Source organism: Pelecanus crispus, chromosome 1 (assembly GCF_030463565.1).
Source record: "Pelecanus crispus isolate bPelCri1 chromosome 1, bPelCri1.pri, whole genome shotgun sequence".
Classification (NCBI taxonomy): domain Eukaryota; kingdom Metazoa; phylum Chordata; class Aves; order Pelecaniformes; family Pelecanidae; genus Pelecanus; species Pelecanus crispus.
The window spans coordinates 133,204,979-133,230,909 of NC_134643.1; the positions used below are offsets into that span (position 1 = coordinate 133,204,979).

Here is a 25,931-nt window from a genome sequence, read left to right on the forward strand (position 1 = left end):
TGTTAGGATCTTTAGATATGACTTGGACAAAATTTTACGGTGCTAATATATTATAAAATCAAAAGTCCCAAGTTAGCATTAACTAAAAGTTTTAGTGATGTTAATTGTTAGTTGATAAGAAAAACATTTTTTGACCCTTGTGAAAACACTAAGCAAAGCAGGAATATTACCTACGTGTCCTATACTAGTACCAGCAATATTACAGAATAGGGAATGAATATTAAAATCTCTGTAGCAGTATAAAGATGAAGAAAACTCAGAGAGATCTATCTAAATGGGCAATATAGTAAAAGAAGACATTCACTAAAAAAAAATGCTAGGCAATGATCATTGAAAGAAATGCCACTTGCCAATTAGTTCTTAACAGATCTGGTTGACCATTTATTGTAAATAGCTTTTGTGGCTGTGGTAAGCTTTATTACTCACGTTTGCTCTTTGTAAATAGTAAAAGAGTTCATGCATATTAGGGAGAAAAAAAAAAAAAAAAAGAAAAAAAGAGAGGCGTAAAATACTGCTGTGCTTTGCTACTGTTGTCACTGTTGTGTGTTTTCTCCAGACTGTTTTCAGAGGGATGACATTTCTTGGCTTGGCAATAACAGAGATTTGTCTTTATGACCTTCTCTTTGTGAATTCTCAGCAAGATCAGATATGTATTTCTTTACAAGCAATATTCTTTTCCTTTTAAGGAATTCTTCAAAGATAGCTATTTTATGTCAATGCTGAAAGGAATCTTTACAGGACCTTTTTTCTTTTTTCTTTTTTTTTTTTTTAATGCAGGAAAATTAAGATTTAAGGCATTATGTACTGCAATGGTAAATTCTAAGTGAATCAAGTTTGATAGGGCAGTTTCCACTACCTGAGCATATTTTGTTCCCTTTCTTTCAATAAAAAGTTTAGTGTGGTTCAAGAGATATGCTCCCAGAGGTTGTGGCATAGATTCAACTTCTATGTAGAAAGTACTTAGTGGTATAATTTTCCTTGCTAGAATAGCTGTTTTGCATTGTGATGATACATGAAATAGTCAGGGGTTACATGGCCTGCTAGCATACTGGCAGTTTCAGTGACTACTGACGGTGGTTTAGAATATTTTACATATTTCTATTCTTTTTGTTTTAAAGTAAAATATATTTTACTTTTTTGCCTTTAATGTTTCATCCTGTTATCCTGGAAGCTGTGTAAAATCTAATATCAAACATCTGTAGGTTTTCAAGTGCTGTTTTACTTGTACCCCTCAAGTGTCTACATGTATTGTAGAAAGCAAGTAAAAGCTATTTGGTCTTCAGTATAGAACTGCAAGTTGCTGTTAGATAATTACCTTAGCAGAGGAAGTCTAGTTTTTATATGTCTGTGTCTCCTAGTACTTATTAGGTACCTACTTACTTAGGTAATAATTAGATTAAAATGCCTGTTATACTTGTTATTTTTTTCAAATCAGAGAGAAGACGATGAGAGCACAGTGAAAGAATTGCTGCAAAGGGGCGACACGCTTCAAAAGAGAATCACAGATGAGAGAAAACGGGAGGAAATAAAGATAAAACAGCAGCTGTTGCAGACTAAACATAATGCTCTCAAGGTATAGGAGCTACAGTTATAAGCACATGCTACTAAAACCATTTTTTCTTCATTTCAGGGCATTGTTCTGTTTAATTAATGAATCTCCATTACTATTTAGAGATGAGTAATTTAAAACTATTTGGCTATAAACATATATTTTCTTATATACTTCTCTTGATGCCTTGGAAAAGACATTTTAAATCTCCAGCTTAACAAGTACTGTTTTGTCCTCAGTGTTACAACCATGTGATTGCCAGTTGGACTACAATGGTTTCTTTGTTAATAATTCCTTTTTTTTTAACACATTATGCATGTTTTATGTCTCTCCAACAGCACTCAAGACCTTAGTTAGAATCAGTTCTCACAAACTTATAATTTCAGCTGTAGAACATACTTCTGGCAATGAGTAAGTTGTTTTATCCTTTAGTAAAAGATTTACATGCTATGCTCTTTTAGTCTGAGAAGTGGCTTCAGCCTTTTTAAAATAGGGTAGGTGGTAGTGCCAATAGACCTAGCGGCTAAGAGGCTGAAAACCAAAGTCACATGTCAAAATTCCATGTTACCACACTCCTGGAGGTATAACTGTATGATACTGTTCCTACATCCACAGTGAGACCTATTTGGACAAGCTAATAGTCATAATTGGGAGTGTTGTCTTTCCAGGGAAAAATAAAAGTAAGGAAAGAAAGAATCTTGCAGTTGGAAAGTCACCTTGGACACCTACTGGGAGCAGTAGGCTTTGGCTACTGTAGAAGAATTTTTCATCTTATTGGCAAGCAGAATTTTTCTTTCTTTTGAAGATTTTTCATTAAGTTGTTCTTGGCTTGGGGAACATGGCATCGTTACATTTTATTATTACTTATTTTTAAGCAGCATCTTTCCTTTTCTGTGGTTTTCATTCTAATTTTTACAGTTCTTCAGGTCTGTGTGAATCAGTAAAAGAATAGCTGGAATATACCATTATTTTGTCCACATTTAAAAGAAACTTGAAATCTGTTCAGTGTGTCTTTGACTGTTCCAAGTTAAATGGAAGTAATTAATAATTTTTATGGAGGAGAAACAAGAAAAGTGTTTATAGAACTATGCTATTGACCAGATCCTTACTGGCTGTTTTTATGGAATAGAGTCATTGATTTTGCTTTGGGTGACTCAGTTAAGGCATTCAACCTTGTGAAATGAAATCCAAGAATGGTTGAAGTAAATTAATCTGAGTATTTTTATATAAAATATACCAGCAATTTTTAAATTTTCTTCTTAATAAGAAGTTACAGTAGTGAAAATATTTTCTGAATTCTTTATGAGCGAAGTTAAGCGGTTAAAGCAAATGCAAATGCAATATATTTAATAATACTTATATGAAACAAAATGATGTTTTTTAACTTCCTGTTAAAGAGAGGTTTTAATACTTTTATAAAGCTGAGTCATAAACACAAGACATTTATTATGTAAATGGTATTTAATTTAGAAAAAGGAAACCTGTCTTTGCATACATTTCTGCATTGAAATGATTTTCTTTTGAATAGCTACAGAGTTTGCATGCAGGCTAGAATTTCACAGGAGACCACAAAACACAGGAAGCCCACTTATGGCTGGATACTAAGTGGGCTGTGTTTCCATCTGTCCAGTAAATGTTCTGAGCAGAAGTCTTTTGTATAAAATATTGACATTTATGTAAGAGTGTTAACTTCTCTGAATATTGGTGACTGTCTCAGCAGTTTATTCAACATGTGAAGAACCCTGAATTAGGTAACCTATTTTAAAAGAAAAAATAATCTGTTAAAGTGATGAAAATACGCTGTGTTCAGTTACATATATACTGTTAAACTGAAGAAAATATGCTGCCGTTAGATACTTATATACTTGATCTAAATATCAACGCCTAATTAAAACAAATAGTGGCCTTGTGCACTTTTTCCCCCTTCAGTGTGCACACATGCCAATTCATATTTTATAAGCCTTTAATTCATATTCTAATAATGTCTGCACTGTGAACAGGACTTGAGATCTCAAAGAAGAAAAAAGGCTTTAGAGATTTCTCATCAATGGTATCAGTACAAGAGGCAGGCTGATGACCTAATGACATGGCTGGATGACATTGAGAAAAAGTTAGCCAGTCTACCAGACCACAAAGATGAGCAGAAACTAAAGGTAATGTTGTTTTGGGATGGCAATGGTAGATCTTTCTGAGTGATAGTTTATCAATTTAAGAGACAGCAAATGCAACACATTTTCAAATAGATACAGAAAATTCTCAGTTCAGTTCTTTATTTCTATCTATAGTTAAACAAACCATAATTATCTGTGTTCAAACTGACATTTCTTTGTTGTACTGTATCTTTTATTTGTTTGTTATACAGAATATTACGTAAATAATTTGAAACACACTAAGTAAAATTTTTGTTGATAATATGGAAAGTGTGCAATGTATTAAGAAGCATCAAATGTTTTCTAGTAAAAATTGTAATTGATTTTATGTATCTTTGTTCCAGATGAAAAAATGACTTACCGATATATGGATGACCTCTATCTCATGTTAGCACATTCATTTTCATCAGAACATATTCATATGTCACTGTCAAACTCTATAGATTTATTTGCATACTGTCAAAGGTTTTCCTAGTTTATTTTGCATCGTCTTTCTTTGCTTCATTCTCTGTTGAGTTTCCCACAGAGTAACATAGGAGTTAAGTAATATATTAAAGAGTCAAATAATATATTTGTAAGCTGTCCAAACACTATTTGTCCTGAATATGCTGACCCTTATTGAGAAAAGAATTTCTCCAATTGCCCATCACAGTGTACTAGCAAGAATCTGGAAGTGGAAACTGTTGGCCTTTGCTAACTAGTTTTCAGTGTGTACTAGCTGTTAGTATCTCTACAGCCGATCTCCAAGAAGGTTCTTCAATTTCAGTTATTTTTGTTTTGTTTAAATGTAAAATAAGACATGAAATAGCTGTAAATTTTAATTGTAACAATAAAATGGAAATGGAATTTCTGACAGAAGTATTTTGCTACTTTTAAGTTGATTGATCTAGTTAGCTAACTGTCCTGGGCCCTGTATTGGTTTTGCTCACTAGGAGATTGATGGAGAATTGGAGAAGAAGAAGGAAGATCTGAATGCGGTGCACAGGCAGGCTGAACGCTTGTCTAAGGATGGGGCTGCAAAAGCAGTGGAGCCAACCCTGATACAGCTCAGCAAGCGCTGGCAAGATTTTGAGAGCAAATTTGCTCAGTTTCGAAGACTCAACTATGCAGAAATTGTGAGTTGTTACTGGCAAACCCACATGTTTGCAACTGCTACTACTAACAGCATCCTACTAACAATGAGAGCTTCAGGGTCAGTGTCAACTCTTCAGATATTAATAAGAAAAACCCTATTGTCTGGAAGTGGGGGAATCTTTATATTCTAATACAATAGTTCTCTGCTTTGGTCTTAAAATTGCCCTTAAGTTAAATCAGCCAATTACAAAAAACTCAGCAATGAAAAAGTCATGTTTATTTCTGTTGCCTCATTATTTTTCCATAACATTTTCCAGTTTAAAAGTGTCAGTTTGCCATGCATCTAGTTTGTTCAGTGAATGTGTAAATCAGAAAAATTGTCTTTTTCAAACTACCCATCCCATGCCAATTTTAATTGTTTTTTTATTTGTCCATAACATGTTATACCCACTTTAGGAAAAGACTTAAAAAAATCTTGTGACACTGTATATATACATGGCCTCTTCTTCAAATGCTTGAATTCTCAAATAAGTTTTTGCAAGAAAGTGTACTTTTAAATTTGACAGGATGAAAACATCATTTTATGAACCAGCTTCGTGTCTTCTGATTTTGCGTTGTTTATTTGTATATAAAATACAATTTTTCTTACTGGTTTATACATGCTGCAATAACTGGATAAATAAAAGGGAAATAAACTGTCACTATTCCAGGTTTATGACCAAAATAGGTATTTGGTATTACCCATTTGGAAGGTTACCAGAGATTGCTTTTGCATTTACATGGCAGTTTTTCCCTGCTGTTCCTACTACTTTGCTCATTGTCATCTGGGCTTTTGATTTTCTGTGAAGAAAGACAAAATTTGCTCTCAAGGAAGTTGTTGCATTATGTGCTCTTCTGTAATCTTAAAAGTGCTAGTGGTAAAGGGGTGTTTCAAAAAAAATACAATTTTATTGATTTATTTTTAAATGCACCTAGATTGCAGAGGGGCCATACTGACAGGATAATGAAAATTTAAATACATGAAGTGTTATTTCTAATTGATATATGGTCAACTATGTTTTACAAAAGAAAAAAAAGTTCCAAAAATCAGCAATAATGTATAAACTTTTGGTCAATACAGTCCTCTATTTAATGTACTATGTATTGTGTGTTTTTAAATTTTCTACTATTAAGTTACATAATGTATATATAAAAATAATAATTGGAGTAGCTATGCAGTTAATGGAAACAATCAGAGAAACATTAACTTTGGTTTGTGTGTTATTAAATCGTGTTCCATCTGATTACTCTTTTCAGATTACTATGGTTTATATTAAACTTGATGGATGTAATCAGTTGCAAATCGTTTATATTGGCATGGAGCTAGAGCAGGCTTCTCGTTGCCTTGTAAATGAGTCTTTTCTTATAATGAATATATTTGTTCCTTTGGTAAGCAAGTAAGAAACAAGAATGTGCATGCAATTTATATAAAAGCATTCTGCTGTCAATGTGCTTTTTATGTCACCCACCACCTACCATGACAGTATGAGTATATCCTTTATAAAATTTTACTAGCAAATCAATAAAACTATATATTAGAATATTTTTCTTTAAAATATATAAGGTAGATACAGGAGAACATGTGCGTTTGAATTGGTCAAAGAAATACAGTTTTTGACTTTTTAAAGCCATGTAACCATTACATGTAATTTTAGTGTTAAAATATTTATATAATATATTCATGTTCTTCTCATGGTTAAATTTTTCAATGGTCTCAAATATTTCTTGCAAGAAGGCTACTTGTTAGTATTTATCTGGGTAATGAGAACATTATTCAATGAAATTTACATGTGTGCAGGATAATTACTGTATCCTTCTCATTTCTCACGAAAAATATCTTTCTCTGTTGACAATGACCAAAGTGATATTCATATGAAATATTTTAGAATTTTTACAGAAGCTACTGAAACTGCTCAGAGGCAGTATATTTTCATGGCTCAAATCAGAGTGAGAAGTACAACTGCCCCGTTACGGTCTTAATTTGGCTTTGCTGAATCAGTGAATTTCTCTTGAGTGCTTTTTTTTAATTTTTTAATACAGCCTAAGTACCTACCTCACAGGGATGTTGTGAGGATAAATTAATTGTCTATGCAAGACATTAAAATAGAAAAGAAAAATGAAAATTCAAACTATTCACTTGAACACGTGCATATACCAGCAAAAATAACTTTCACAGAGATTTTGCTAACCACCAACTGAATAAAACCATATAATAAAAATACAAAAAAGAATTTACTTTTAAAGCAAAAGAAATACAAAACTGCTGCATTTTTTATTTAAAATTTATGATGTATTCAATAACAGACTTAACATTTGAAAGTTGTTATTATAAATCAATGAGGATTTAGTTGTACTGTGTATCTTGCAATTCATTATGATTCATTGAATAAACATAGTAAGACTGCACTGAAGACGACCTTTAATTATGTGGCTTAATGACAGAATTGCATTTCTTACCTTTCTTGGAGCTAATATATTTCTGATATCAAAGTGTGAAATTAGAAAGATCACGCTCCCCTGGAATTTACTTTTCCCCAATATTTGTTAGGTAGACCTGTCAGAAGGATGTAGGAACCATAACCATATAAGAATTGATTCTCTCTAGCATGGTAGATTGTCATCAAATTCTGATTGTCTCACAAATACATAGCAGTAAATACGTATCCAGCAACTAATTGACAAATATATATGGGTGTGTATATATATAAAAAGGAATTTTCTGTCACCACTTTTGATAGTAAGGTATGATGCAGTTGTATTACCTCAAACACTGCATGTTCTGTTTAATGCCGATTTTGAGACATTATTCAGTTTGGTATAGTGGTCATCTCTGTATGTGAAAATTGTCAGAGAGTGATGCGTGACATTCTATAGGGAAAAGGTGGGTTCATTGCAATAACAGATTAAACACGGTACCCAAATATGTAAATACAACTGCACAAAACCTAAAATGACACTGAGTAGGAAAAAGTTTTTGGAGTTCATGTTGTCTTACAAATTTCTTCTCCCACCCAGTGTCTTTATTCATATGTGGCAAAATTAACAGTGGGCAGAAAATTCAGTTTTTCAGTGGGGCAGATTTCAGATTCCTGTGTTAAGAAAAGTTTAGCATTCTACTTCATTTGTGCTAAAAATTTCTGTTTGAAATTAGTTGGTAGTAACTTCAGTTGTGAAATCTGAATAACTTATTAAAGAGTGGAATATTTTACCATCATGTTTTAAAATTATGATTAACCACTAAATCCCACTGAAATTCATGGAAGCTTAAGATAGTCTTCAAAAAAACAAGCCATTAAAGTTTAATCCTAGATCAGTATGCAATTTTTGCATATTAAAAATAGATGTTTGTTTTAAAAGATTTCATTTCGGTAAAAAATATAACATTAGATAGGTCAAGGGACGTTTATTTCTAGATTATCTCTGCAGAATCTAGAATCATTAAGCTTTGCCAGTCACACAGTATTTTCAGAAAAGTTATCAATCCCCTTTGCTACAGTCTAAACATAAAATCTTCCAGTTACTATTTTTCTGTAACAGTTTATGCCACTCTTCCAGCGTGATGAAAATAGTTATCTGTTGCAGAGAAAAAGCTGGATTCAGATAATTTAATTAAAATCAGGATCAAAATCAGCTACTGATATATTGATTACTTTTAATTAAATTAGATTTAGTTAGTGCCTTTTTTATAGACCTTTTTTTTTTCCATGCTTTCCTTTCAGCAGTCTATGAGCATGTTTATGTCATAGCTCAGTTTAGATTTTATGGAGCTGGCTGAAATTACTCTGCGTGTAGAGAGTACTGAAGGCCTTTATCATGAGAAAACGTTTTCTAGATGAACACAGGTGCAGAGCCCACACTATAAATTCTTGTTTCATATGTCCTATTACCATATTTTATCAAGCTATCCAACATTCTTTCTGCCATCACATATGCTGAACTATGCTCTAAATAGTAAGCCAGCGTATTTTTTACGATAGGAGGAATATTGTTCTTGCAACCTACTAACAGCTGTCAAAATTATATACCTATTGATATATACACAAGCAAAAAAATAGGCTTACCTAAGTCATTTCAGTAATTTCATGGGTGACACACATGAACATTCTATTGAAATTTATGATCATTTTACTACTGAAATATTTGCTCTGGATTTTGGCCATACTTGGAAAAATAATAAAGTTGATCAAATTATAAACATCAGGAGAGACTGTCTTTTTCATACCGATTAGACTATGCGTTGAACAAGAATGAATAAGGAAAATAGCTATACAAAACACATTTATTTCTATAAGGTAAGTGATTTAGTCTGAGCAGTTCAATAATTATCTGCAATATGGATAAAATACCAGTAGGCTTAGTACTTATTATGAAATAAATTTCATAAGCTTCATTTTTCCAAATAAAAGACATTGTTCTGTTTAAGATTCCATAAAGCATTCAGGAATTCAAAATACCTGTCTCCTAACTGGATGATCACTTCAGGTGAGAGAGCATGTGATCAACTTCTGGAACCAGATTAAGGACTGATCAAGTTTACATCTGAAATTCAAGAGTTTCTTTAAGTTCAGTCTTTTAAGAGCGTCTTGCAGTTTTCAGTTAGTATTTCCCTGTGGAGCTCTATTCAGTTCATTTAACGAAATTTAAACCTTTTTTAAAAATGTTAAAGTATGTTTATATGTAAAGATATTTTCTAAAATATAAATCAGACATTAAATGAAATAAATCTGTCACAGTTAGCTAAACACAGGGCTTGGTGTCCTAATTATCTGTCTGCATCTAAATAACATGGATACTGTAGTGGTAATGTGCTACCATTGTTTTCAGCCATTGTTATCCACAGTTGTCACAACCAGCAGCATTGGAATGAAGTGGGTTTCTTCTGTGATCCTTGCTTAAACATTTCTTTGAGTAAATAACCACGTAATGGTCACCAAGAAGAAGGGGCAAGCTAATTCTTCATTATTCCTACAATGAGCAGGAGAGAGGACAAATAAAAGAGAGAAAAGGCATTAGAAAAGCAAAATAAGAAAATACCTACTGGACAAAAAAAAGAACTATACAGTGATGGATTAGTATCCGTTTCACCTTTGCGCTTTGGGTCGCTTAAGGACAGGACAAAGGTGATCCTGTGACACCATTTAACTTTTCTGACATTTACAGTGGCAGCTTTTTAAACAAATAGCTTTACACAGCACAGCTAAAGACTGGGGTTTTTTGACTGTGGTCTGCAAAGGGGTGAGGATGAATGAGAATCTTTGGGAAGAGAATCACAGCTGAATATTTACGCCATTTTCTAGTATCCATCAACCTGGAAACTGCTATTAGGAAATTTATTCCAAATGATTTAATTGTACTTCAAATACTTTAGTTTTATGTCTAATTTAAGATACGAAAGCTATGAGAAGTACACTGAAGATGAATATTGTCTTTGGTATAGCTGAAGAGCTGCTAGTTTTATAGATGCATTTTAAAATGCACTTTACCTTCTCTGTGTCTAAAATAAATCTATACAGTGTTGTGGTAATTTAAGTGAAGACCATCTATAGCCACCTTTTGTAAAAGTGGACCAGTTTACTGCAGTATTTTGAGTTCTTCCTTCGAAAGCATATTGTCTTCTCTCGTATTTCCTTATTAATTCTGTACAGTATTCACTATCATCACTGCAAATCTACAGTATTTTAATAGCATGAAGTTAAAAAATCCTGTCTTGCAAATGACAGAACTTTACAGAGAAGGTTTTTCTCTGCCATTTTTCATTATCTGTTATAAGCTTTAGTGAAGTGATCTGAATTACATTCTCTAGTTTAAAAGTGAAACTCAACATCTTTACCTCATCACATAGGAATGCAAACTCTTGCTGCAACTTGGACTAGGGCTGATTTGGGATGCTGTCTTTAAATTATGTGAAGCCATTGTAAGAATGTAGTCTTAGCCATGCCACAGACTTTTCTGAGTGTTCTTTTTATGGTTGAGATGGAAACAAGACTTAGCAGCCTTTGGTTAAAGAGTCATGTGTGACATAGCACCCAGTTGTCTCCGCTTTCAATATTCTTCAGACAAAATTGAGCATTATACTATTATGTATCTTCTTCCTTGTAATTACCTAGCTATTTGGGGAAAAAGGCAGCTAATTACTCTCTTATTTTCCCTGATACAGTATATCATAATTTATTAACATAATAAATTATAAGGTGAGGAATTTGGTGTCAAAATTACTTGGCTGTAATATTGAATTATATAATAAGGGGAAAAGACCTGCTGTAGATTGGTCTGGCCCTAAGTGACAGTATCTTTTGAAGAGATTATGTTCATCTTCTGTCTACAGTTAAGGATGTCAGCGTCTCTCTTTTTTTTTTTTTTTTTTTGCATGGACGCTTCTTAGTATATTCATAAAGGTGCAGAAGGAAGTAAATTTGTATATGTACAGTGTGAGTGCTGAATATCTATGTATGTATATTTAATTAGTTTTCAAAACTGCTGGATTGACAGCAATTTCATTCACAGTATTTAAAAAAGTCTATGTCTTGGAGTAACAAAATCAGCCTAAGTGACAAACGCTATCATTATTCTGTATGATTGCATCTCTATAAATGTAGATTAAGGTTATTTTAAGAAATAAAGCTGGAAAATAATTAGGCAGTGCCTTTTAACATTTCTGGAAGGTGTCAGTGTTTAAGGTTTAGGACCTTGGTCTTTGAAGCTGTTAGCATTCAACACTTATGTGGTATTTTAATAGTATTTTTAGATTATTTTCTAAATTATCTCAGCAAACAGCTAACAGATGTAGTTTGCATAAATAGCTGGAAAGTTAGCATCCCAAATCAACAGTCAATTTCAAAATGGGTTGGTCAATTTAAACATCAGATGAACTGTATTCTATATCTGTGCTTTATTTAAGATTAATTGGTTCCTTGGTGATCAGTCAGTAGAGTTACACATAGAGTTACACATTCAAGACAGCCCTAAAGCTTCATGCATAAATGCTGTCTAAGATTAGGACACTTCTGTAGTCGTAATAAATCAGCCATTAAATAAGTTGGCATTGACCAAAGTCTGATCCTGGGAAGGCTGCCTTCCAGCATATCATGTAGAAGCTTGTTCTGCCACTACATGCACTGTTACTTCTCTATAGCTTACCACTGTCTGAGAAACACAATTCTGAAATTCTGTTTTGAGGAAAAAATAATTTGAAATTCCTTCCATTCTTTTGGGTATTTCCTGCTGTGCGGGTGAATATGAGTACATAATGCTGGTTTAATAGAATCAGTAGACACTGTCACAACTGGACATCATGATTACAAGGATATAGGACTGTGTAGAAGAGTTTAATTTTCTAAAGTGTCAACTAGATACTTCCTTAAGTATGACATTTCCCTTATAATATCTCTGCATTTTTTCAGCTGTGAAAAATTTTACAAGATGAATACAAGAAATGGTTAACAACTCTATGGAGTTATGTATTCTATGTGTGTATATAAAAACTTTCAAATATATTTTGTCTACTGGAGGGTAATACATATAAATCACTTACAAAAATGCTTTCCAGGTAAAACCTTATAAAATTCTAATTAACATTTTAAAATATCTGTTAAAAACCAGCCTAGGATGTAGATTTCGCAATGTGTTCTGATCTTTTTCATTCCAAAATGTAACATGAGTACCTAAGTATTTGCTTATTTACTGATTTCTAGTACTGAGAATGGCTTTTGACTAAGTAGTAGTTAAAGGCTTACCTTCCCCCCAAAATGCTAGTAACTGTACATGGCCTGAGAAGCATTTCTTGAATGGTTATGAAGTATAGTCTTTTTTTTTTTTAATAATTCCTTTTATAATGTTACAAATATCTGGTTACAGTCACAGCAGACATACAGATTTCCTTTTACCTGTCAATTGTGAACTACTGTAATTATTAAGACTGAGATATGCCATCTTTAGAAGAAGTAATTAACATATATGCGTAATTTGTTTAAAACGAGATATTTTCTGAATCCCAGTAGTTCCAATTAGTCAGTTATGCCATAATGCTACTAGATTCTGTTTTTCTTCAGGACATGGTAACATTGCAGTTATGGCATAAGATACACACTGGTCTATTTTTTTTTATTCTCTGAAAGAGCGGGTTTATATCGTACACAGTACAGTGTCTGAGAGTATTATGTCCCAGTCTCATCATAGTTGAAATGAATTTTTTTTCTCTTTGCTTAACAAATAGATATCAATGGAAGTTGTCAGGGTTAAAAGTTAGCAGCAGAACTGCTAGAATTTCCAATTTGTTCTAGTTGCGTTAGTCTCTTATTTGCATGAATGCTAGCAGGTCTTTAGCAAGAAGCAATGGGTAGGTTTTATAGGAGCTGCAGCTAAATTCAATATGCGGCAGCGCCTCAGCTTGAGGAGAGTCCATACCTGGAGGCAATTATATAAGGCAGAATAAAACAAAAGCACAGTTAAGCAACTGGAAAAGGGATTGCCAAAGCTGTTCATTTTACCAGTTGACCCAATGTATTTGACATCTTGGAGGGCTCTAAAAGCATGAGGGTGTGTGGAGCACAGAGCACAGCACCAAAATGCTTTGTCACAGTTTGTAAACTATGTATTTACCTCCTGGGGGGGGGGGAGGGGGGGGACGGGGTGGAGAAGGGGGGGGAAGAAAAAAGAAAGAAACCAAAGTTAAAACAATGAATATGACCAATATAATGATGAATTACTCTGGGTTTAATGCTTAAAATTAATTGTTGTAGCTTTTGTCTGTATCTATCTTTTTTTTTTTCCCCCTCATCTACATGTGAAAATAACACACTCAAAGAAAAAAAAAAAAGAAAAATTGGGGATGGGATAAGCATTCATCCAAGTCTTTGAGCCAAGCAACCACAGGTATCTATCCAATCCACCAGAAATAGCTCATTGCAGTGTAGCATGACTATCTGAGTTTTTGGGAGATGTCCCATAACCTAAGCCTAAAAGTACAGGGAACAGACCTTTTCTTATGGAGAAAACCTCTGCATTTCAATCAAGTTATGAAGGTCAAAATAAGGCAGTGGAAATAAGTTCATACTGGTCAATGCCTGTTGATTGACGGTTTTCGAAATCAAATCCTGCAATTTTCTGTTGCTATTCCTAGCCTGTAAGATTTACTGAAATGATTTCTAATTAATGCTATTATTAAGAATAGTTTAATTTTAACTAGCTTTATTTAATTTTATGTATATATAAAACAGATAGATTCGTTTTATCATAGAATAAAAACTGTTAATGCAGCATTTCTCAACCAGTAAGGTATGCCTTAGCAGTGGAGTATTGTGAAGACATAAAGCATTCTCTGTCCAAGAACAGTGCTGAAAATAATCACGTGTATTTTTAAAGTATCAATTTTTATATGTCACTGATAAAGTCAGATACAAGCATTAAAATTCTTCAAGTATTACAACATGCAAGTTTTTGTGGGCTGTAATCATACATGAGTAGAAAAATCACATACATGACAAAATATTTACATTTTTACTTGAAAATACGATTTTTTAAAAAAAAAATAATATTTTAAATAGATTTTAATGCTGCCAAGTGCCTTTTAAGGCCTTGCCTTCATGGAATTACATAAGCATTTTATAAATTTTTAATCCTCTAGTGAAGATTTACGTGTGTGTCTACTTGAAAGCGATGCTTCTTTTTGTACTGATAGATAACTTCTTTGTGATTGACTCTACAGTCTCATAATGAAAATTCTATGTTATTGATATAATTTTGATCTACCTTCTACATATGTACACACAGGTAAGATGTGCTAGCAATACTGTAGACACAGCATTTACTTTTCTGAATGTTAGCTGACTACTCACAGCTGGCATAGAAAGGGGTGAATAAAAACTTCTTTACATATAAATCATAGAATCATCATCATAGAATGCTTTGGGTTGGAAGGGACATGTACTTGAAGGTGGTTTTATTGATCTCTGACAGCATTTGATCATACTTTTGTGGGTTTAATTCTTTATTTGATATATTGATGCTAACCATGGGCTAGCAAATATCATGTAGTTTAGAGTTTGCCCTAGAAAGCAATAAACTGTCCCAAAGTTTACTGGCCTGTTTGAGGCATGTCTGCCCTTGTCCAGAAAGCGTCTGCTAGCTGCTGCTTTTTTTTGTTTCAACACACCTACGTTTATTCCTCTGTGATGACTGACTTTTTACACTCTCATATATCTTACAGCTGCTTGTAAAGAATAATTTCTCAAGCATTAGTACACTTCAGGAGGAGGCACATGTATGTTTGTTTTTCCTGAACTCCTCATCAGGATGCTGCTAGGAGCAGTGTCGTGGTACAGTAGTGCCAATAGGTGTGTTTTGCCGCTTTACTCCTCCCACGTATTCTGTTTGTGTGAAGTTAGTAACCCAAAAGCACAGCGCACTAAGGTTGCTATGAGTTTGGAGACCTCCAGTGAGAAAGGGACCAAAAATGGAACACTTGTCAAAGGCCTAACACGAAAAGGTTGGAGTCTTTCTGGGTATAAACTGTTGAACAGTAAAAGCCATCTTGGGATTGTTCCCTCTGCAGAAAAGGGAATCTATATGCTGAGATGGGTGAAATGTGTTTTAACACTGGGTTTTCCAGTGCTAAACGGAAATTAATAACATTCTCGAAGGCCAGTTATCTCTGATGCCACCATGTAATACTGGTCTAGATGTAGGCAATAATCATCAGAGATACTTCTTTGGGGGGGATGTTTGATTTTGTAGGCAAAACCTGCATTATTCTTGTCATTCTTTTTTTTTGTTGGGGTTTTTTGCTTATTGGTCTTCTTTGTAAAGGCCAGTTCATGGATGTATTTTTTGTCTTTGTGTTGCACCTGCTAGGACTTAACTATCTATAAAATAATTTTGTCACGTGTAGGTAGTCATATTTATTTAAAGATCCTATCCCTTAGCTAAAAATCTGTAATGATGGGGAATAAAATTCAATTTACTGTTCTGGTGATGATAATGCTTGGTGAAAAGGAATTAATGAAATGTTAAGCCTTACCCAAAAGAAGTTGTTTTTTCAGGGACTAGAAATAATTTGCACATCAGTGTATTGCTGACGGTCCAGTAAAAGTGCAAAATAAATGAATATCAATAAAAATGTATTTTGCAGAAATAACTATAGGAAATGGCCATTTATGCCAGCGATTCCCCATCATTCTTAGCAGTTTATTTGTATTATATATTATTTTTAAATATTACTTGGTTTTGAATACTTTCAAGTAACTATCTGATGTGTTCTGCCACTTTGTCAGAGTCAACTTATTCAAAACCATCCTTAAATGATTATCTAAAACTTTAATTTCCATTTTCTTATTTATTTTTAATCCTTATAAAACGTTAACCTACCCTATTTCTGATGAACCATTTTGGTTTAGCAATGACATGTATCTTTACTGAATGAATATTATATTTAATCGTAGTGGTTCCCAGCTGCTACAATCTCCTTTTTTTCCAAGTTTTTTCTCATTACAGTGTTAGTATATAATTCAGTTTCAGCTATGCCTTTCAAGTAAATATGCTTGTCCAGAACATAGGGAAGGACTCTGCCTGTTGTATCTTCTACAGTACAGCAATTCCAGTGAACATAGGGACAAGTCAAAAATTTTGACCTTTCTTTGCTGATTAAAATTGTCAGTTCTGGATATGTGTATCCTCCGTTCCTTAGTGCAAGATGACAACTTCTGCCTTGGGTTCTGTTATGCTACTGTCAATGAAGGAAAGATAGAAGGAAAGAAACACCTGTGACCTATTGAAAAAAAAAATGAAGGCAAAGAAATTTAATCCTTGACTTCTAGAGTTGTATCAAATTTCCAACTCTTTTATTTAAATAGTATTCAGAAACTAATTAATTTGGATTGTTACTCTTTTTTTAGAATAAGATATTAAATGATGTTGCCAAATATGAGGGCAGGTTCTGGTAGGCCTCTACTTTCAAATATCAATCCGTTTATTTATTTATCTGTTTGTAGTACTTTACAGTTTAACTAATAATTTTAATATTAATGGTTTGCTTGAACTAGAGATCTCCTGAGTCGTGTTTCCTGTAGAACTATACGAGTAATTGTCCAGCTGTGAAAAATAGGAATGTAAAGTTTTCTGTAAAGGGCAGTATGTATATACGGTTGCATAAGTCTCATTAACATTGATGCTAGTTAAATATTAGACATATTTTGAGGGATTACTAAACCATGTATGTCATACAAGGTTCAGTCCTGTCTTCAGGTTTTAATTAATTCTACCTTGAAGAGTGATTTTATATAAGTTCTTTGTAGCAGTGTTTGAAAGATACCCAATTTTGGCACTACTATAAATAATTAAGCGTGATAGTGCTCACACATCAGATTTCCTCTTGACTTTTTTCTGGTTTCAGGAATTATTTAGAGCAAGAAGGCACAGATTTTATTCTATGTACACATGCATACATGTATGTGTGTACATGTATGTGTACATGTATACATAATTATTAGCCAAAATTTGGGTTGAAAAAAATAGATTAAACTAATACAACTATAGAAACTAATTATACTTTATGTGTCATTTTACATATTCATGTGACCTCATTTTGAGTGAATAAGCTTGCACATCTAGCATGCTCTTGTCATTACTGTGAATATAACTATTCTGTCTTCTCAGTCAAAAAGAAAAATACAGTTATGGTTAAAATGTTCCTCATGTGGGTCCAAAGTTCTTTGCTACATGTAGAACTGTCACAGTGTACTCTTGAGGAATGAAAATATATTGCTGCATGCCTCGGTGGCCTGTTGAGAATCTCCCATTTTCAAATCAGCTAGTATGGCTTTTTCTTAAGGTTTACTGGGGTAAATTCTTATTTTTGTAGAGTGTGTGATTCATGAAACATATGGGGGGCAAACAGAATTTTTTTAAGCAATTCATTTTAAATAATAAAAATGATAGCAGTGATATGGTAATTAGAAAGGTTTCAGTGTTAGCAGATGTACTAATGAAGTCATTTAGTGAGAAAAGTGTAAGCAAAGCAATTAGATTTGCATAAGAAATGCAGCAGAATAACACAAGTCTACAGATAACTTTATGGGCTTTATATGTGATATGCATACATCTTCTAGAGTGTGTATATGCATATTTTAAGACTCTGAAGAAAATTGAAGAACCAGATGACTCAGCCCAGTAACTGAGGGGAGAAACATGTCATGAAAGGATGGACAATGCAAATAGATAAATTAAAATGAGACACCTTGCTGAGGTAGTATGTGCAACATAACGTTTATATTTGTTTTCTTTTACATACTGTGTCACTAACTAATTATATTGTTTCCTTCAGGACCATTGATCCATTGTCTTTCACATATATGGCTCCAAAATCTGTGCTTACATGTATTAGGACTGGAGCATCTAAATAATATGATTTTTGGAAGAAAGTTTACCAGCAATCGCTTGTAAAATTTCTTTGAGGTCCTCCATAAGTAAAGTTTGTATTTTTGAGAAGGCAGACATCAAGCACAATGGATCTCGGTCCCACACTAGGAATCCTATGTGACAAAACAAATAAATAATAACTTATGCTTATGAAATCACAAATAATTTATATCTTTGAATTTTTGCCTTTTCTAATGGAGGTGCAGGTGATCATGTGTTTGGGGTTTAGTTAAAATAAGCAATCACAGTTCTCCCTGCTCCAAAGCATACTTTTGGTATTACTTTTAATCTATGATCCATGAACATATCAAACCAGAAATGTAGAGAATTTATGTAAAAAGTCACTATTTTGTCACCTTATATGTCAGTATCTTTCCAAATGCCATAGACCAACTATCTATTTTCTTGGAAACAAAATATTCTTTACACTTGATGTATGCATGTGCTTTCAGAATAGGGTGTCTATTTCATATTTGTCCAGATAAAAAAAAAAAAAAAAAAAGATAAAATTTTAATTTCCTGAAGAGGTGTGTTGCTGGGATTTCTTTTAGAAATATGAATGCATTAAAGACTTTTCAAATCATGAAATTCCAAATTCTACTTTCTAGTTTAAAGAGAACGGTTTTAGTATAGTGTTGAAAGTGCTGAGTTGACCTAATTGTTTTGTGTTGCATGTTATTTAAGAAATTGTGTCTATTACATAAGTCCTTATTTTACTTAACACCTTGAAATGATTTAGTATTTTAGGCCTTGCATGTATGGAATTTCTATATTGAAGGACAGATTCTTCAGGTGTGATGATTTAAAATGAAAGGGATAGCATTAAGATCTCAGTAACACCATAATCTCAGAGTACTCTTGCATTTCCTATCTTCATTTCTTTGGAGAGTAGGAGAAGAAAAGTTTGGACACTTTTGCATGGATTAATTTTAGTACCTGCCATTATAAACAGTCTAGTGGAGTGTGAGTGATCTATGTTAGAAACCTCAAATATTTCCTGCATTTGTCCTTAGAAATTATTTCTAATTGTTTCTAGGTTGGGAACTGTAAATTGCATTAAGTTATGTTTGTGTGGTGTTAAGAAACTAAAGGAAACATTCTGTTGTATATCTATACTAGCAAACAGTTCCTGAAGATACAACTTTTGTGGTGACTGAAACTATGACTGTGGAAACCACTCATGTGCCTTCTACATACCTGGCAGAGATCCTTCACCTTCTGCAAGCCTTGTCTGAAGTAGAAGAGCGCCTTAATTCTCCTGTTCTGCAGGCTAAGGATTGTGAGGATCTCTTCAAACAAGAAGAGTGTCTCAAGGTACGATAGAAACCTTTTCTTACAACGATAAGTTTCTGTTATTTTTGGGCTCCTGTATACTGGCAGCCTGCGCTCACTCTCAGAGACATCTGTTTTATAAGTGCTCAACCCCTTGCTGTGATATGTGCATATATGGATGTTTATATATGAAGGCACATTGGTGCAAAATAGAAGACCACTGAAGGGTTTACTTATTTTTATCTATTTCCACCTGTATTTGGAAGACGAGCATTAGGTTATCTGCAAAGTACGTCCTTGAATGGGGGAGAAAGGATGGAGAGGGGCAGTTATATATTTAAAATTGTGAATTTGTGGTTAAAATTCTGTTTGTGTGTTTGTAATTTGAAGTAATTAGTAAGTAAGCCTGTCCACACCCAATATTGGCAGCTTTGGTTTAGTGTTGATTTAAAAATATTTTTTATTAAAACAGCAACAAAAACAAGTAAAATTTAGCTGTTCCATGCTAGACCAAAAAAGCTTGAAGTCTGATTAGGGCTGTACTCTGTTCAATTTATTAAAGTTTAATTAACTAAACAGAAAATATTGTCCAGTAGGTAGATAATATAGTTAAGAAAAAGCTAATTCAGTATTGTTGATATGACTTTAAATATTACTGTCTGGTTTCTTCATCACTTGCAACAGTGAAATCCTTTGAAATTGGTGGAATTTTTTCAACACAGAATTGACATAAGAAGAGAATAAGATTAAAGTTGTAAGCCTAAGTAGATGAATGAGTTATCAGCTTTTGCAGAATAATGTTTGTGTGAGGAAAGCCTTGTAAAAAATCACATTTAAGTACTGTATATAATTACAGCACTTTCAAATTGTCATCCAGCATGAAGAGAAGACCACATTTCCATTTTTCTGTGATTATTTTGGGGAAGGAAAAGTTTTAACAACAGGAAACATTAGCCTAAAGAGGCTGGAATTTGCCTACAGTCAGCTGTAAGAAGCTTAGAGGGAGAATCAGGGCAGGGGCTCTGGCTAGGTGCTCTGAATTGTCCTCTGTAGGAGCCCATTTATCTCTTCCCACAACAGAGGAAATGTAACAAAACCACATCCGTATGCTGTTATTAGCTTCTATAAAATCACATCTATTTATAATTCTTGTACATGCATAGCTCTTACACATTTTAGGCATCTGTATACACACACATATAGATATTCTTTACTAGCTCTTGAAAATTAGGTGTTTTCAGTTTCCTAGCAAGACAGTATAGTATGTCTAGTGAAGCGTAACCGTGAATTATTGGAGCAAAGGCAGCATATAACTGATAACAGGACTGTGGGAAATAACAGGCTGTTCCTTTTACCACTTCTGATTTAGTACCAGTAGATTAAAGTGGTTCTGAGTATTGAAGCGCACAACATGCTGATGTTATTGTCATTCTTCATTTTAAACAATCCCTTTTGATAGAATGATTCTTCTGCACAAAAAAAGTCATAGACCATGTAAATCATGGCTAATGACCTACCACTTGGTCCTTGTCTATGAACTTATGTTCATTACTAGATTGGATGGAAAACCAGTGACCTACCTCACACAGTGTACTGGCAGTTGAGTTCCTTTTAGTTCTTCTTAATGCTTTACATTTGGGCTATCTTTATCTGATTTATTTCCATAACTAACCTGTTGTTCACCCACATATATTTGGTATTATCAGAGTTGACACCAACTTTAATAATATTGATTACTGAGGTTACAAGTAGGTATAGTCATAGGTTTAATTTAACTGAACTATTAAATTGTTACGGGATGCATTTGTGGGCACAGTTCCATCTTCTTCCCAAATAAATCTCTTAGAAGAGGCAAATGGATCTTGCACATCCATGGGCTTTTGGAAGGGTACAGTTTTGATCTGAGCCTGCTTAATGAATATTTATTTCCAAGGAAAAGCATTCATCATTGTCATTATCCTGCAGTAAAAATAGAAAAGTAGTGCATAAATTGTTCAGCAGCCGGTTGGAAAAGGTTTGAAATGAAATTGTGGTTGATTTTTATCCCTGACAGATTTGCATGAATCAAATTACAGAACTGTCATGAATAACTCTGTGTTTTAAAACCTAGTTTGTGATTTTTTTTTTTTCACTCCCATTCAGAAAGAATCCATTTTAATTAATCCTTAAAAGGAAAAATAAGTTTATTTACAACAATCTGTCAGTCAACTGCTTTGAACATTTTTCTCCAAAGTAAATATGTAGAGTAAAACTTAAACCCAATTGCTCATTATCCAATAGGAAAAATATCAAATACAAATTAAAAATTACTTTTATTAATTGTTATAGATAATTCTAGGACTGACTTTTTATATCAAAGGAATGTAAAATAGCAGAATGCGAGTTTTTCCAGCAAAAATCTGATAACTTTTAACATCTAGTAAATTACAATGATTTTTTGGGCGCATTTAGTAAATCTACTGAAAACAGCTCATAAGAATGTTGTTCTCTTCATTTCAAGTTTTAGGGAGTGGAAAAATCAGATAGAGAAACCAGGTCTTACCTCTTTCTCTCATAAATTCAGCAATTGCAATGCTTCCATTATCCTAAATCAAGCTCTTCTAAGTATTAAGACATACAGTACCTCTGTTTTTCTTCATCACCATACTCACAGTAATTAAAAAAATAGTTAAATATTACAGTTCTGTCAAAGATGAAACTCCAACTGATCGTATGGAAAATCACAGTTCATAAATTGAAGGGTTAGTAAATTTGGCTTGATGATATACTCTCAAAATAGGACAAATTTTGTTATAAGCACAAATATTATGGTACTTCTGTCTGCTATTGATGAAGTTCGTATTAATAGAGTTCATAATCTTTGAGTTCCCCATATAGAATTGGTAGTAATTACAATGGATTTCATTACATGATCAAGTGTAGGAAGAAAATGCCTTCAGAATTTAGCTGATTATCCTTACTTGCAATGGATGTTCCAAATGCTTCCTGAAAGTAAAATGAATGTACAAATTTGCATATATTCAACTTAATCTGGTTTTAGAAAATCAAGTTATATTGCTGATACTAAGCCAAAGATTTCCTTTGTGGTGATTATCTCATGCAAGCTACTTGTCTTGTTCAAGCTCCAGATTATTTTGTGGGAGATGTACCCACTGAAATAAATACATTTATTAACTTGAGAATTAAAACTAACACATATTTCTGTTTGCTAACACATAACAAAGGTGAGTGTGCTATAATGAAAGAATCTACCTGGAATTTAGGAAGTCTAATTTGCATTTATAGCCATATGTGAGAAAGTGTTTAGTAGAATATTATGTTAAGAATCGCTGTTATAGTCATGGCATAGTTGTGCTTGGTCATTACTTAATTATATTAACTGTGAATTCAAAACTTATTTTCTGAGGCTACTTCCTTTATATAGTTTAATGCTGCAAACCTGTAGTAGGGCCCATACATATCAGGCATTTCTTTTTCTTTTTTTTTTTCTTTAATCTTCTGAATTTTAGCAGGAACATTGTATTGTAGAATATAATTACACATTTAACTACAATATTTTTCAATGATGTAGTAGTTTTAATACAGAAAGCCATCTGGCTCTTTGAGAAAGAGTTTTCTTCATACATGTAACTTCTTGCATAATCGCTCTAAGAGTTCTTTTTCTAGTTCATCTTCTTGTGTATTTCCAGTAGGGTCTTTATTTACTTCATTTAAAATTGGGTTGTTTGCTCTTGTTTTTCACATATAGGTGTTTTCATGCTCTGGTTATTTCTTTTCCTCTTCCCTTTGTTTGGTAACTCTTTCTTTTACTGACATATAGGGTACTTTTTTTGCACAATTTTCTACTGTTTTTACTTCAGGATACAGGGAATTTACTGTAAACATTACACATCTGTGATTCTGGCAGTTAGAATCGCCTTTCAAAATGGTTTATTAAACCAACAATACCCGTACTAGATATTGTAACTCATAGTTCCATACAGATTTTAAATTTATAAGTAATTTGGGGAATTTTTGCAGCCATTCATGATTACTAACAACTGTGCTGTTGCTGATTTTCATGTTAGTACAAAAAGCATGAAATACTATAACAAATCTGCTATTCATATAATTATAAAGCATCATTCTACATATGTCTGGATCGCCAAAAGTATATTTTAAATTTTGCAATTGGAATCCATATTTGGCATCTATTATGTGATTCTTATCAAGAAACATCACCTGACATGATATTCAGAGTGGCTTTTTGCTGCAGCTCAGTAAAACCTAATTAACCATAACTTAGACCTGAATGTAATCAAATGTACTCTCCAACTAGATCTGTCAGTAATGCAGTGCTTGGTGGCTGATTTGTACACAAATAGCCAAGGAAATGAATTTTTACAGAAAGTTGCCTTTCTCTGGCAGATAAAGACAAATTCCAGGTAGTGAAAATGAACTTGTGTTCAAGTCTCTAGCAGTCAGATTTCTCTTTTCAAGAGCAATGAGATGGATCATTCCCCAAAGGCTACTGTCACTTCAGCTGCTAATGATTTTCTGTTATCCTTTTTTCTTAAAAATTAAAGCTTTGTGCAGTTCTGTTAACCATGTTACAAAATATCCCAAGGCATTGTTGATAACTAACTGCTTGAAGCTATTCACTTCAACATGAAAGATAGATGGGGTATGTGTATGAGATACGTGGGTTTGTGCATACACATACATAAATGATCTCTCTATTTTTTTTTTTTCTTGGACACTTAGGCCGTCCAGTTGTGGATTTCATTTATAGAAGGTCAGCTGTATTATCTGTCTTTGTCTGTAGCAGCTGTGTTCTAAACAAAAGCAAAAATCTGACATACCAATCAGAAATTATATGCTTGTTTATAGGCCACTAATTCTAAACATTTAGGGATATGCCACTTATCAATGCTGAAGTGCATAGATGTATTTCATCAATTTTTAATATTTAGAAAAATTATCTACTTGGTAAAAAACCCATACAATTTCAATATCTGTAGGCAAATGTATTAGTCTTCATTTGATTACTTAAACATGTCAAATGCAGTAAGTGCTTTCTTGGGTGGATGAGATGAGCCGATGTTCAGACCTACTGAAAAGGAGGCTACTTAACTTGAGTGCTTAAGCGTGTCCTGGCAGCTTTTAACATTTCAGTTACATTTTCCCTGCTCTTTAAATATGCAAAATTTTAGTTGTGGATGAGGTTTCGTGAAGATGCTGCCTCCTTTATATTCAAGGGACATAATCTTGGAAGATTTGGAGGTATTTTATGTTTTCATCCCCTGATATTTCTTATATTCAGATTAATAACATTGAATCCTTTAATTATCCATGGCCTGAGTGTATAAAACCAAGGTTTAGGTGGATCTGAGTGAGGAGTGCTGAGTGTGAGATGTTATGCTGGGAAAGTCAAATGAGGTTTGTTGAGTAATGACACAGACCCAGCCAGCCTTTCCTCCAGATGATAGATTGCTGACAAGGGAGGAAACATGTTCCTTATTGTGAATCATCCCAGAGACAAGACCTCTGTCGTTCTCTTTTTATTTATAAGTATTTCCTTTAGTCTGCTAAATGTAAGTCACATTCCTCAGGACCTATGGATTCAAATTACTAGTCATAAGGGGCGTTACGGAAAGTTCCTTTTCCTTTTTTTTTTTGGCAAAGAGTAACATATTTATTATAGGCAGCCCTAGAGCTTTAGGAATCCAGAGTATTTTTTCCTTCTTTTGTGTTGTGTGGGGTTTTTTTCTGTATGCAATATTTCAGAGCATTCATGTCACATTTTCATAAGGATTTTGATCCTTATGTTTTGCAAAATAGTGAATATAGTGCAATCATTTTAATTGGTTATAAAATGACAACCACATTTTGTCACTTAAAGAGGCATTCAGATTTTGTCTTAAGCGCTTGTTGTTTTTAAAATATTTCTCAAGTAATTTGGAGGAGAAAATTATTTGGATAATTATCATTATCTCCCTGTCACTTCATATTAGTATTGCTAATAATATACCAGTACACTGTTTTATGCCCATGGTTCTAAAATACTGATTTTAAATCAAATTCATTACAATAGAACTGTAGAACATACATTACAATAGAACTGTAGAACATATTATCTAGACATGAGATGGTGTGGATGATGTGTTTAATAAAAAATAAAATCCATTCGTAGAGTCAGAAGAATTCATAAATGCTGAATAAAGAGGAATTGGTAAGTATAGTTTAAATGGATATTTTAAAAATTTCTTTTTTGAGAAAAATGAGGAATTGCAGAGTTAGAAGTCAAGTCAACATACACAGAAGACGTGCATTAGAATACAGAACTTAAAGGAAGGGAGGAGAGAGAGAAGGTCTTCCTGCTCAGGGACTGGGAAGAGCTTCAGTTTAGTTCAAACTGTCCATGAAGTCTGTCCAGTTTATGATAGCTTTCTAAGACT

General features: G+C 33.3%; 1 protein-coding gene across 1 annotated transcript in view; it reads left to right on the forward strand.

The window, feature by feature from the left end:
- DMD (dystrophin) overlaps positions 1-25,931 on the forward strand; it is a 1,232,979-nt gene that overhangs the window by 541,098 nt on the left and 665,950 nt on the right. Inside the window, exons 39-42 of the mRNA XM_075717957.1 lie at positions 1,436-1,573; positions 3,550-3,702; positions 4,632-4,814; positions 19,342-19,536. Of these exons, the coding sequence (XP_075574072.1) occupies positions 1,436-1,573; positions 3,550-3,702; positions 4,632-4,814; positions 19,342-19,536 (669 nt within the window). The remainder of the gene's footprint in view (positions 1-1,435; positions 1,574-3,549; positions 3,703-4,631; positions 4,815-19,341; positions 19,537-25,931) is intronic.